Consider the following 12,808-nt stretch of genomic DNA (forward strand, 5'->3'; position numbering starts at 1 on the left):
CCATTAGTCATGTATAGTAACATAAAATACAAAAATAAATCCACTCAAAAGACAGGATCTTTGTCAGAAAAAAAAAAAAAAAAAAGCTTTATTGAAAAGATTTAAAGCTGGCACGGTGGTACACATTCTTAATCCCAGTGCTTAGGAGGCAGAGGCAGGCGAAGCTCTGAGTTTGAGGCCAGCCTGGTCTACATAATTTCTAGGCTAACCAGAGCTACAAAGTGAAATCCTGTTTCAAAAAATAAGGAAACATTCACTGAGGAGGTAAACCATGTTCCTGACCTGGAAGGTTGGATCTCACATAGATGCTGGCTTTCTCCAAGCTAACCTACAGTCCACTGGGCTCCACTGATTATGATTATTATTACTGGTGAGATCTAAGGAGCTGATTCTCAGATTGGTATGGAAGAGCAAGGATTCCTAGTGGGCGATTCCCTCTAAGCTGGGGTAGAGAAAATGACCAGGGGAATAAAATAGAAAATGTTTCGTATATTCAGATCTCCATGTGGAAGAGAAAGAGAGTACCATACCACTACATGCAATAATTTGGATAAATCTCAGAAACAATATGAGTGAAAAGGCAAGCCACAGAAGAGTAAACTTGGCGATTTGTTCATATACAACCAAAACACGCAGAACCAATACAAACACGTAATGCAACCAAAGCAAAGTAAGGGGATGATTACCACCAGCCCGGTTGGGCACAGCAGGGACTTCAAGGAAGAGGTTGTTTTCCCAGACAAGCTGTGGTAAGGGTTATAAGGAGCCTTTCATACCCAAATAAAAACGCATGAAAATTAGTCTACAGGGCAAGGGATAATGCCAATGAGGACAGCAGATCTGCCCGTGCAACACACAGCACGCCAAGACTGGCCCAGCGCCTCACTCCCCTTTCACAGTGCTGGGGAGGTTTTGCCTTGCTTATCTACCCCTCCTTTTAGGAACACATCATTTTGATTTTTAATTCTCTGCTAAGCTCCCAACCTGTCATGTTTCAAAACATTGTCAGGCTCTTTGGTACACAAACATCTATCTTCTTTCCCCCTCATAAATTTGTATTATTTTTACTTCTCCATTTAGTGAGTCTCAGGGCAAACAGATGACTGGTGCACTGAAGTCTGTTTCGCCATTTACTATATTTACATCAGATGCTGAAAGCCAGGTGTGTGGGTTCACGACACCTGTAATTCCCAGTGATTGGGAAGCTGAAGCAGTAGGATCGCTATGAGTTCCAGAGAAGCTGGGGTTACATGGCAAGTCCCAAACCAGCCTGGGATGATAAATGAGACCCTGTCTCAACAATGATAGTAGTAATAAAAGCAAAAAAGAGGGGGCTGGAGAGATGGCTGAGCGGTTGAGAGTCTACACTACTCTTGAAGAGGACCCAAGCTTAGTTCCCAGGACTCACAGCCAGCGGCTCGCAACAGCCCAGCTCTAGGGATTCAATGTCCATGCATGCACACAAGCATGCTCTCTCTCTCTCTCTCTCTCACACACACACACAGATAAATATTAAAATCGTCCTTCATGGGCTCTGGAATGCCTGGAAGCTGATTATTTTTGCCCTGATGTTTCTCCTACTCTCTTCAGCTGTGCAAAAGTAAAGCAGATTCAAGACCTGCATTCAAATCTAACCTCTTAGGCCAGTTGTGGTGGCAAATGTCTTAACCCCAGCACTCAGAAAGGAGAAGCAGGTGGATCTCCTTGAGTTTGAGGCCAACAAGGCCTACATTTCTACCGCACAGTCCTGTCATGTGGTCTGGCAGGGTTTTTACGTTTCCTACAGAGCAAAGATCCTAACTGTAGCCCACACACAGGTGAGCTACAGGAGCTCCTTGAAACCCCTGCTGCGGACACGTGTATGACGTGCTATCCACTAGAGCACGTTTGGATTCTCTTTGCCTGGATCCCACCACACCCTGCCAGGGCTGGAGAAGGCAGAGACCTGGCCCACTGGGATCCCAGGCCTTCTGTAGTCTCCAGGCCTGACAATCATGAGAACTGGAAAAGAGCAACCAAAACAACAAAGTGAAGGATAGGAACCCAGCAAAGATGAGGGAGGCCAAGAGCTGAGTGGGCACTTTACCAGCCTGGCAGAGGGGCAGACAGTTGGGCCAAGTGGCCACCTTGCCAGACCCTTCTCTGCAAAAAGGGGCCAACTCTAGAGAAGGAAGAGCGAACACTGGGCAGGTCCAAAGAGGGGGCTAGAGCCACCCACTCCAGGCATGAAGGGCCAGCCTGGCCTCCCTCCTGTGGCTGGCATGAAGCTGAAAACGAGTGTTCAGTTCCCTCCTCCGCTGCCCTCCGCCCTGTTCATTTCTGGCTCTACCTGGACTCAGGAAGCCACAAGACCCACATCAGCTGGCGTCTGGAAAGTGATCCCATCTCCAGGCAGAGGAGAGGCTAGGAAAGGCCAGAACCAGACTAGGGCCCAGCGTGGCCCCAGGGCTGCCTGCAGGTTGTGGCAGGTGCCCAGATCGTAGGAGTGGTGACCCCGAGCCCATTCCCAGGTGGTCTGGCCCCGCAGCAGCAGCAGCCCATGGAAAAGCAGCCCAGCGCCACACAGCAGTGCACCAGCCACGCAAGTGTCCACCACAAAGGCTAAGATGAACTGGGCCAGAGACACTTTGCCTGTGGGGAGAAAACAAAAAGGGTCTCAGGGAACAGCAGTTGGCTGGCCTTCCCGAACCCAAATCCCGCCCTCTACCCACCAAAGAGGCAGGATTCACTCCTCCATTTCTGTAAATTCAGTTAGTTAGGTACACCTGGGATCTGTGTAACATGGAAAAGTGTATCTTTTACTACCATCTTGGCCTGGGCACACACCTAGTTCCCACTGAGTAATTAGTTGACTGCCAGAGGCAATGAAACACTGTGCTAAGTGAAAGAAGCTGTCATGAATGGGCAAACACATGCGCAGAAAGCAGATGGCCAGGGTTGAGGGGACAGAGGGAGTCAGAGCCACAGGACCCACATAAAAACCTGGATGAGGTGGCATATTCCTGTAATTCCAGCAATGACTGGATGGGAGGGAGAGACAGGTGGATCTCTGGAGCCTTTTGGCTTGCTGGCCTGGCCTACTTGACAAAGTTCCAGGCCAGTGAGAGACTGTCTCAAACAGAAGGTGGAAGGTGCCCAACTTTGTCTTTGCCCTTCATATGTACACACCACACATGCACACACACACACACACACACACACACACACACACACACACACACACAAAACCTCAAAGCATGGCAGAAGTGCTGTGCAAAAAATACTATGTAGAAAAAATAGACTTCATCTATTTTTATAAAAGGGAGAGAAAACACCCAGAAGAAACTCCTAAGAAGCAGTGTCAATAGTCCTGCAGTTTAAAAAGCCCTGTTGCAGCTGGGCATGGTAGCACATGCCTGTAATCCCAGCACTCAGGGAGGCAGAGACAGGTGGATCTCTGTGAGTTTGAGGCCAGCCTGGTCTACAAAGCAAGTCCAGAACAGCCAAAGAGAAAGCAAGTCCAGGACAGCCAAAGAGAAACCCTGTCTTGAAAAACCAAGATAGAAAGAAAGAAAAAAAGTCCTGTTGTGTGGCAGATCTGTGTGCAGCAGAGACCTGACAGGAGGAGCCCCAAGAACAGCTGGACATGCTTGAGTGAGAGGAATGGTCTCTAACACTCATGTACAAGTTACCAAGTCTGTGGGGACCAGCTGTGCAGTGGGAGTTTTGGTTCTTTAAAAACTCAGTCATGCTATATAAACAAGTTTTTGTTTATAATCCCAAGTGTGGGATATGGAGCTGCTTTTAGTTTATCCGAAGCAGATAATCATCTCTCGAGGGGCGTGGCCTTTGCCAGCTGGAGATAGTTAATTCTGAGGACTCTGAGAGGGTGTAAATACCAGAGCCAGGAGAGAGAAAGGATCACTTTGAGACGGATGGACAAAGAAGGCTGCTGGTTTGCTGGACTGCTGGATATCCTGATGACCGAGATTGGTATTGCCTGGAAGAACCAAAGAGTTCTACTCTCGCTCTCCCCTCTACCCTTCTTTCTCTCCTACCTAGTGTTGGGAGGTTGGTAGAAGGGAAGTAGAGGCTTAAGGAACCCGAAATAAAAATAGAATAAAAAGTAGCATCTACTCAGATGAAGGTGGGCCAAAAAGGAAAGCGGAGATGAAAATATCAAAGTCTGAGCTTCAGTTGATGTCAAGAATGTGACACGGGAGGCTTCTGAGGCTGAGAAGTTCCCTACAGCAAGAGAGAGCTGGCTTTTCTACACAGCCTGGCTTGTGCCACTCCAAGAGGAAGGGCAGAGCAGAGGCCAGGTGGGAGCAAGGAGATGAATGAGCAAGGAGAAAGCAAGGGTAAGCCTTCACAAATAAGTCCTTTGGAAGGAGAAGGCAAAATAAGGAAAAGGTCTATACAAGACAGGGGACCCTCAAGAATGCCAGTGAAGAGAGCTGCGGCACAGAAAGATGATAAAACCAGCAGAGGCCTCCAGCAAGGGGGCACCAGTTTCCAAAAGCCATTGAATACAGCAACATTGTTTTTGTTGTTGTTGTTTGTTTGTTTTGTTTCTGAGATAGGCTCAGGCTCACATGCAGCTCCATATGTAACCCAGGTTGCTGCAAACTCGAAATCCTCCTGCCAACCTGGAGGATTGGAAAACAAGGTGAAGCAGAGCCGCAAACATGGCATCATGTATCTCTGACAGCTCTCAGCAGCCAGAAGAGGAAGATGAGCTAGGATGCTGGAATGCTGACAAGAGAAAGGTGAAAATGAAGGGCTCTAGGCTAGACAGGAGCAGGGAAGATGGGACAGGCAAGGTAGGTAAAAAGGACAGAAGGTGGGGGCACATTTGGGTTTCTGACAAGAAGTAGGTCTGCATGTGAGAACTGGGGAAATGAAACACAGGCAAAGAAATGGGAGCCAGAAGTGAGCACATGCATGCCTGTAACCCAGCATTTGGAGAGCCAAGGAAGAGGATTATGAGTTCAACGCCAGCCTCAGCTATTCAGCAAGACTGGGAAGGAGGGAGGGAGGGAGGGAGAAAGGAAGGAAGGAAGGAAGGAAGGAAGGAAGGAAGGAAGGAAGGAAGGATGGATGAGAGTGAAGGAGGAAGGAAGGGAGAGAGGGAGGGAAATGTTAAGGTAAGCTATCTGGGAATGGGTAGGGCTTCTGGCATTTGGGTGTTTTTTTCAACAGGTCCTGGGGTGGAGAGACTGAAAGCCAAGTCAGTGAGTAGCTGGGGACATTGAGGGAGGCTGTGATAACTGCAGGAAAGCACCTGGTCTCGGAAGATACAGAACTGAGAAGAGCCTGGAGAGGAATTGGCATGAGCACCTCAGTGGGCTTCCGGAGGCTGCTCGTGAGTGTGCATGAATGATGGAGACTTCTCAGAATGGCCAGGGAGGTTGCAGAACAAGGTCAACAGAGACAGTGGAAAGGTCAGAACAAAGGAGTCAGGAAACAAAGCCCAAAGTGTTCTGGCTGGAAGGAACAAAGAGTGCACACATCCGTGGGACTTTTATCTTGGCTGGTGTCAGAAGAAAGGGGAATATCCAGAACTCAGCAGTTCAATCAGCCTCCTGCTCCAAGTCCCCTCCCAAACCCAAAGAAAGGGGCTCCCCACTGCCCCGTCTAATCAGGCTCATCTCTCACCCCAGCTTCATGACCCTCCACCATGCATTCCTGGCCAGCCATCCTAGCCTTATTTCTTACCCTCTCCATGGCATCGCCTTTGTTCCTCTCAGGGTTGGTGTACATGCAACGGCCCTCACCTGGTGTGTGTGTGTGTGTGTGTGTGGTGTTTGGGACGGAGGACTTAGATAACCTTCTAGCATTCCAACAACACACGGCCTCTCATAGTAGCCTTTCCTCTTCTGCAGCGACCCCGGGGACCCTTCTTGATTCTGGGGCCAGAACGCTGCTCTTGTCCTGGAGCACCACGTAAAGTACAGTACTTCACACACGTCTGGGTGTCCGGCTTCCCTCATTTTATAAGTGGTGCTGGGACTGGGTCCCCAGAGCATGGCCCAAGAGAACCAGCTGGACACCCCACTTCCCATGGGAAGGGGCCCAGCTCCCCAGCCTGGTGCAAGGGTTCAGAGTGTTCCCTACCTGTGAGTAGCATGAGCCAGGGCAACAGCAGGAGAGCCACGGTGTAGAGGGCTGAGTGGGCCCGAAGCACGGCTGACAGGGCAGGGCTTAGCAGCACGGAGATGTGGAGGAGGACACCGGCGGCGTGAAGCAGCAGACACAGGAAGGGCCGGTAGTTGCGGAAGCCCACGCAGCGGCCCAGTAGGCGGCAGTGGTGGTCTCGCCGTAGGATACACACACGGCAGGCAGAGCAGTGCCCACTACGCGGCGGCACCTGGCTTTGGCACTGGTAACAGTAACTGCAGGGGTGTGACAAACACAGGTCAGTGCCCCCAATCGCTCTCAGTGCCCCAGACCATGCCCAACCTCAGCCTGAGAGACCGTCTTGGGACAGGCACCTTCCAACTTCAGCACTGAAGGCCTGAGGTGGCTACCTCCTGAAACACCTTCTAAAGAGCAAGGTTTTCAAAGGCTCGGAAGTGCTTCCGCCACTAACACCTCTCTCCCCCTCTCCACTCCAAGTCACTGACCTTGAGGTTCTGGAATATTCTGGACAGACAGTGGCTTTTGCATTTTTCTTGGTCTGCTTCCCCACCCTCCCAGAAACCAGCTCAAAAACTCCAGCACCTCCTCCAAGGCTTTGTGTAAACGCCTCAGTGAGGTCCACCTTGACTACTTATTTTTATATTTTAGTTTTTAACTTGCAGATGGACAAGTTAGTCCTAATATATTTTCGGAAGCTATGGCTTTTCAAGTAAAATGTAAATTAATTAAATCAGGCTGATTAACAAATCCGTCACCCAAAAGTCTTGTGCTGGAAACTGACCATCTATCTGAAATTGAAACTGTGCTGGGGAGATGGATCAGTGGTTAAAGGCATTTGCTGCACAGGCCTGACGGCCTGTTCTCTCTTCTGCAGCCACGTGGTAGGTAGAAGAGAACCAACTCCTGAATTGTCCTCCGAGCTCCACTTGTGTGCCAGTGGCATGCGCACCTGGGCTCACACATCACACAAAGGTGATTCAAAAATACTGAAAGTTGCGCTCCTCGCCTTCTTCATCTTGCTGTTTTTTGTTTCCACACCATCTTTTGCCGTCTATTTTATGCAATTTGCTTCTTTATTGGGCTTATAATTTATTATCTGCCCCTTCCGCCACTGAAATTAACTCCAGGAGGTCGGGCATCTGTTTTTACTTTAGTCTTAGAACAGTGCCTGCTCAGTATCTGAAATAAGTAGCGAATGCCAGGTTCTAAAGGAGTTCTTTGGCTCTAACAACTCGATGCTAACGTCATCCGGTTTCTGACATCTTAAGTTCTGGGGCCTCTCTTGGTCTCAGAGCCCGCGACGTACCCCACACCCCGCTTCTGCCTGTGGACCCCCGCTCCAGACACTCACGCCCAGCCTTGGCCCAGGCCGCGGCCAGCCAGCATCACTCCCCGAATGCTGGGATCCGAGCGCAGGAAGAGCCCCACGTTGCCCAGCAGGTTAAGCAGCTGATAAGCAGCCAGCGAGAGTTGCAAGGCCCGGGCCAGGGGTCCCAGCGGGGGCGGCCCGGGCCCCAGCACCATCACGTAGGCCAGCTCCAGGACCACGGCGGCAGCCCACAGCGCGGTGAGCACCAGCGGCAGCCGTGCGGGCGCTCCCTCTGCGCCCCGAGCTGCCCAGGGCTCCCCCATGGTTCCAACCCGCCCGCGGTCGGATCCCTGGAACCACACTGCTTCCGTATTGGGGCGGGCATAGCGGCGGACAGATGCCTGCTGCGGCCAATAGGAGCTCGGCAGGGGTGCGCAGCGCGCCAGAATTACAGGGAGGGGCCACAGACGCAGAGAAGCGATTGGCTGACCGACCAGATGTTCACAATCCGGTTGGTGCTGCCGCCCAGGTGTCAAAATGAAGTCGTTGCCCAGCGTAGGGCAGGGGCCGCCCCCTGGTGTGGCTGGCTGCCACCCCGGGAGGATTGGGTTGCAGTCCCGGCGGCGTCGGGGTTTCCCGGCTCAGCACATTCTCCCTACACTCCTCTGCAGCCGCCCCGGTATTTATAGACCTGGCAGGTCCTATCCCCTGGCCCCGGGCCTTTCTCCATGCTCGGGTGTCTCCATCACCCTAGAAAACTCCCCAAACGCCTTGTTGTCTCGTTGTGACAGACTGTGAAATAGAAATAGGGGTCTATCTCTCGCGCTCAGTGATTGGAGGGGGGACAGACTCAGGTGCAAGGGGCAGTCTTTAGGATGGCCTGCACCCACCACCTAGACTCGACCTTACAGATGAGGAAACAGACAAGACCCACGGCTGTCCCAAGATCACACAGCAAGCTGACCGCAGAGCTGAAATGCGAACCCGCTGTCTAGGCCAGTAGTGACCCCAGCATTCCCCGCGATTCCGCAATCTTTGACTCTAGCACAATTTCTGGTTCTGACCCAAGCTCCCTCGCCCCCTATCTGGCCCCACCCACCTCCCCCATATTTAGTACGAATCCGATCTGCGGCTGGCCGGGCCCTACTTAACCCAGCTGAGCGGTCAAGCGCTTGCCCAGCGGAGCGGAGCACAGCCAAGAGCCTAAGCGAGATGATGATGGTCATGCAGCCCGAGGGTCTGGGGGCCGGGGAGGGGCCCTTCTCGGGCGGCGGGGGCGGCGAGTACATGGAACAGGAGGAGGACTGGGACCGTGACTTGCTGTTGGACCCGGCCTGGGAGAAACAGCAGCGGAAAGTGAGTGCTCACCCATTTCCCAAAGGCAAAACTGAGGCTGAGAGGCCAGGTAGTTCTTCCTCGGTATGTGGGTAGTTCAAGGGCAGGGCCTCCTCCCTGTTATCTAGATTGCTACTCCCCAACCTGGGCTCTGTCCACCAGCTATCTGCTGTCCTCAAGGACTAGAAGAAAGGCTGGGAGTCCTCATGAAGGATTTAGGTTGTCAAGGAGTTCCTGGAGTCCCCAGTGACACCCCCTCCCCCAACTCCTTTGAGCCCACTGCCCCACTTCTGCATGTGAAAGTAGATTTTGGACAAGGTCCAGGAGACCAGCTTGTTCTTGGGTGGGAGATGAGGGGTTCCCAGGAAATCATGTTCCTCTGTGGTTAGCTAACTGTGTGATCTTGGGACAGCCGCGAACACTGTTTTCTCATCTATATGGTGGAGTCCAGGTGGTGGCTGCAGGCCATCCTAGAGGCTGCACACCCACCCTCCTCTCCAAGTTATCCCCAGATGCCATCCTGAGGAGAACATGCCAGGCAGTGGATTTGGGGAAACAGGGGAGAAGAACTATCTCACACTCTTTCCCTGTATTTTGCTCAGGATGGTGTCCATAGTCCCTCTACAGGCTTGACAAGTGAGGAAACTGAGGCCCAGGAAAGGGCAGAGAGAGGCAGCCTATTATATACTGTGAGGAAAAATAAAGAAGAATGCCCCATGTGGGGCTCTTTGTCCCTTGCCCCTACCCACTCTTTCCCAAGATACCCCTCCCTGTCTTAGAAGCCCTGAGTCTGCTAAAAGGCCAGAAGGTCGGGAGGAGAGGAGTTCCGGGTCCCCTTACCAGTAACTTAATCCAGGGGCCCAGATGGACACTTGTGCTGAGGCAGCGCCTTTGGGGGAGCTCAAGAGGGCCATGTGGGCAGCTGTTGCCCAGGCCCAGCCTTGTAGGGCACTCTCCCCTCCCTCCCCGAAACTATTTTCACTCCTAGCTCCCTGGTGGAGGGAGCAGGGTACCTGGGTTCCCCAAAAAGAAAATGATTCCATCCAAATTGAGGAAAGTTTGAAGATCTGCAGGCCAGGCATAGGGAGGGCACTATATCTTCATTGTGCTTGCCTTTTGCCAGCTGTGCGTGATTCCAGGAAAGTAGTAGAATTTGCAGGAACCGAGAACCCCAGAATTTAGAACCAGAGCATTTCCTCTGTGTTAGAAGACAGGAGTTGAGTGCAGGGGTGAGGAGCCTGAGCTGACTGGGCTGAGGTCTGGGATGATCCACCCTACTGCTACCCCCCCCCCCCCCCACTCCCCTGCACCTGTCTCCAAGCATGGCTGTGGTCCCTGAGTTCGGCAATCCCTGGGTGATGTCATCCCTGCCCCTGGCTCCAGCTGCCATTTGCTCCTTGTCTCCCCCCCCCCGTACCCCGCCTCAGCCAGCCAGCCTTCTCCAAGATCCAAGTTTGTCCCTACCATGACATCTGCCTGTCTCTTTCTTGCCTTTGCCACTTAAAATATCAGAACGGTCCTTTCACTCCAATTTATAGCCACCATGTCCATCAACAACCCATGTCACCCGTTAATCCATTAACAGAACAGGCTCTGCCCTATAAATGGACATTTGAGTTATTTCTTCCCCATTCCCCATTGCTTATCACATTCTTTTGGTCAGGTGCTGCTCTGCCCCGTCCATCGTTGCTCCTGCATTCTTTTTCGATGGGTGCTTCTTGCTCACCAATGACTCCAATATCCAGGGTTTCCAGCTTTGGAGCTCTCCTTTTCTCTCCTGATACCTGAGTCCCCTTCAGCTGATCATATTCAAAAATAATTGGTTCACAGAATTTTTTTTTTTTTTGGCCATTTTTTAAGGTTTCATGTAGCCCACACTGGTCTTGAATTTCCATGTAACCAAGGATGACCTTGAACTTCTGATCCTCAGCCTCCTCTTTTTAAATGTTTTATGGGTTTATTCATTTTATTTTATGTGTGTTTTGCTTGCATAAGTGTACATGCATTATATCCATGTTTGATGCCTGAGATCAGAATTGGGGATCAGATTCCCTGGACCTGGAGTGGTAATGAGCCACCAAATGGATGCCTGGAATCGAACCCAGGTCTTCTGCAAAAGCAACAAATTCTCTTAGTCACCGAATGATCTTTCCAGCCCTTCCTCCACTTTCTAAATTGGGATTTGCAGGCATGCACTATTGTATTAACTTTTAAGTGATGGTAGGAGTCAAACCCAGGGCTTCCTGTGTGCTAGGCAAGCACTCTACCAAGTAAGCTACAGCCCAGATATTCCATAAATATATATTTTTTAAATTTTTCTTTAAAGATTGGTTTGAATTTATGTGTGTGTATGTGGAGACCACAAGAGGACGTCAGATCTCTGGAGTTGGAGTTACAGTCAGTTAAAAGCCTCCTGACACGGGTGCTGGGAATCCAATCTAGGTTCTTTGGAAGACCAGCCAGTAGTCTTAACCACAAGGCCATAAGAATATCTGGAATTGGGAGGGGAGGAGGAAGGGGCTTATGGGGGGGATACAAAGTGAATAAAGTGTAAAAAAATAAAATAATAATAAAAAAAAGAATATCTGGAATCAAAATGAAACAAAATACAACCCCTGCCTCCTCATACCTACTCCCATCTCTCACTATGCCTTGTATCCATTTCCACCTCCTCATTTTCCCCTGCTCTGCAACCAGAGTGAGTTTTTAAATGTATAGATCTGGGCTACATTTGGGAGACAAATGCAGGCGGACTTCTGTCTGTTGGCATGTTCCACATAGTGAGTTCCAGGATAGCCAGGGCTGCATAAAGAGGCCTGTCCCAAAGATAATTAAGTTCTGATGCCTCCCTCTTGCCTGAAGCTTTGCCAACTCTCTGTAGCTCTCAGGATCAAGTTCAAACTCCCTGGCTTAGCAGCCAGGATCATGCATGACCTGGCCCCTGCCACCCCTCCGGTCTGTCTCTCACCACTGATACCCCAACACCCCCAGCTTCGTTCCAGCAGTACCACGGTGCCATCCCACAAACAGAACAACTGTTCCTTATTACACATTTCCCCTCGTGTCTGCCCCTGCCTGGCATGCCCTTGCCTGCCCTTCCCGGGCCCGTACATCACAGCTCTTCCATCACAGCTCTGATCCAATGTGAGCCTCTTATCAAGAAGCCCCCACCTAGTTTAGACAGTCTCCCTCCACCCCACATTCCTCTGCATGTTCCTGCCAGTAAGCCTCAGGGACAGCAGTTTCTGATTGGCTGCAAACTCCTACAGGGCAGGGCTATATCTTTCTCCCCCTCTTCCCTGCTTCCCCCACAGGCTTTCCCTGTGTAGCTCTGGCTGTCCTGGACTCACTTTGTGGACCAGGCTGGTCTTGAACTGCCTCCCTAAGTGCTGAGATCACAGGCATGCACCACTGTGCCCGGCTTCAGGGCTACATCTTATTAAAACTCATATTTTTATATGAGCTTAGTTAATAATTAGGTTATTAACATTTTCTAATCCCTTCTCCAGTGAAGCGCTGGCCACAGGTACCTACAGAGGCCCCAGCACCATTTCACTTTTCTCTGGAGAACTAAAATTTCAAGAGGGAAAGGAGCTGGAGAAGGAGACATAGCAAGCCAGGGGCTGAGCCAGGGTTTATAGTCAGGGTCTTGGGTCCTAAGACCTATCCCAATGGAGGAGCTACGTCTGTGTGCTCTGGGCTCAGCTTTCCCCATGCCTAGATCCAGTCCTGTAGTCCAATCACTGTCTTCTGTCCCCAGACCTTCACTGCTTGGTGCAACTCACATCTGCGCAAGGCAGGCACTCAGATCGAGAACATTGAAGAGGACTTCCGCAACGGCCTGAAGCTCATGCTGCTCCTGGAGGTCATTTCTGGTGAGGGTGCACATCTGTGGTCAGGGAAGTCTGGAGACCTGTGGGAATGGTGGCAGCAGAGAGCTGGAAAGGACTTGTATTGGGGAAGGGAGAGATTGAAAACAGCATTTTTTAATTAATTAATTTTATTTTATTTTATTTTATTTTATTTTATTTTATTTTATTTTAT

The 12,808-nt window shown here is 50.9% G+C and overlaps 2 protein-coding genes across 4 annotated transcripts in view; one reads left to right on the plus strand and one right to left on the minus strand.

Moving 5' to 3' along the window:
- Nucleotides 1–469: 469 nt before the first annotated feature.
- Nucleotides 470–7,784, minus strand: Zdhhc24 (zinc finger DHHC-type containing 24). The gene is made up of 3 exons (XM_055610640.1): nucleotides 7,472–7,784; nucleotides 6,097–6,374; nucleotides 470–2,631 (listed from the first exon to the last, which is right to left on the minus strand). Exons 1-3 carry the CDS (start codon nucleotides 7,750–7,752, stop codon nucleotides 2,336–2,338), a joined length of 855 nt encoding a protein of 284 aa, XP_055466615.1. The 5' UTR covers nucleotides 7,753–7,784; the 3' UTR covers nucleotides 470–2,335.
- Nucleotides 7,785–8,062: 278 nt separating this feature from the next.
- Nucleotides 8,063–12,808, plus strand: part of Actn3 (actinin alpha 3) — a 16,602-nt gene continuing 11,856 nt past the window's right edge. For 2 of the 3 annotated variants that reach the window (XM_055610636.1, XM_055610633.1), the window contains exons 1-2: nucleotides 8,637–8,785; nucleotides 12,525–12,639. In XM_055610636.1, the coding sequence (XP_055466611.1) occupies nucleotides 8,642–8,785; nucleotides 12,525–12,639 (259 nt within the window). In that variant the 5' untranslated portion in view covers nucleotides 8,637–8,641. Of the gene's footprint in view, nucleotides 8,109–8,636; nucleotides 8,786–12,524; nucleotides 12,640–12,808 lie in introns of those variants that run through there. The other variant, XM_055610635.1, reaches the window with a different exon arrangement.

This window comes from Psammomys obesus, unplaced genomic scaffold (genome assembly GCF_907164565.1).
Source record: "Psammomys obesus unplaced genomic scaffold, mPsaObe1.curated_primary_1811, whole genome shotgun sequence".
NCBI classification, from domain to species: Eukaryota; Metazoa; Chordata; class Mammalia; order Rodentia; family Muridae; genus Psammomys; species Psammomys obesus.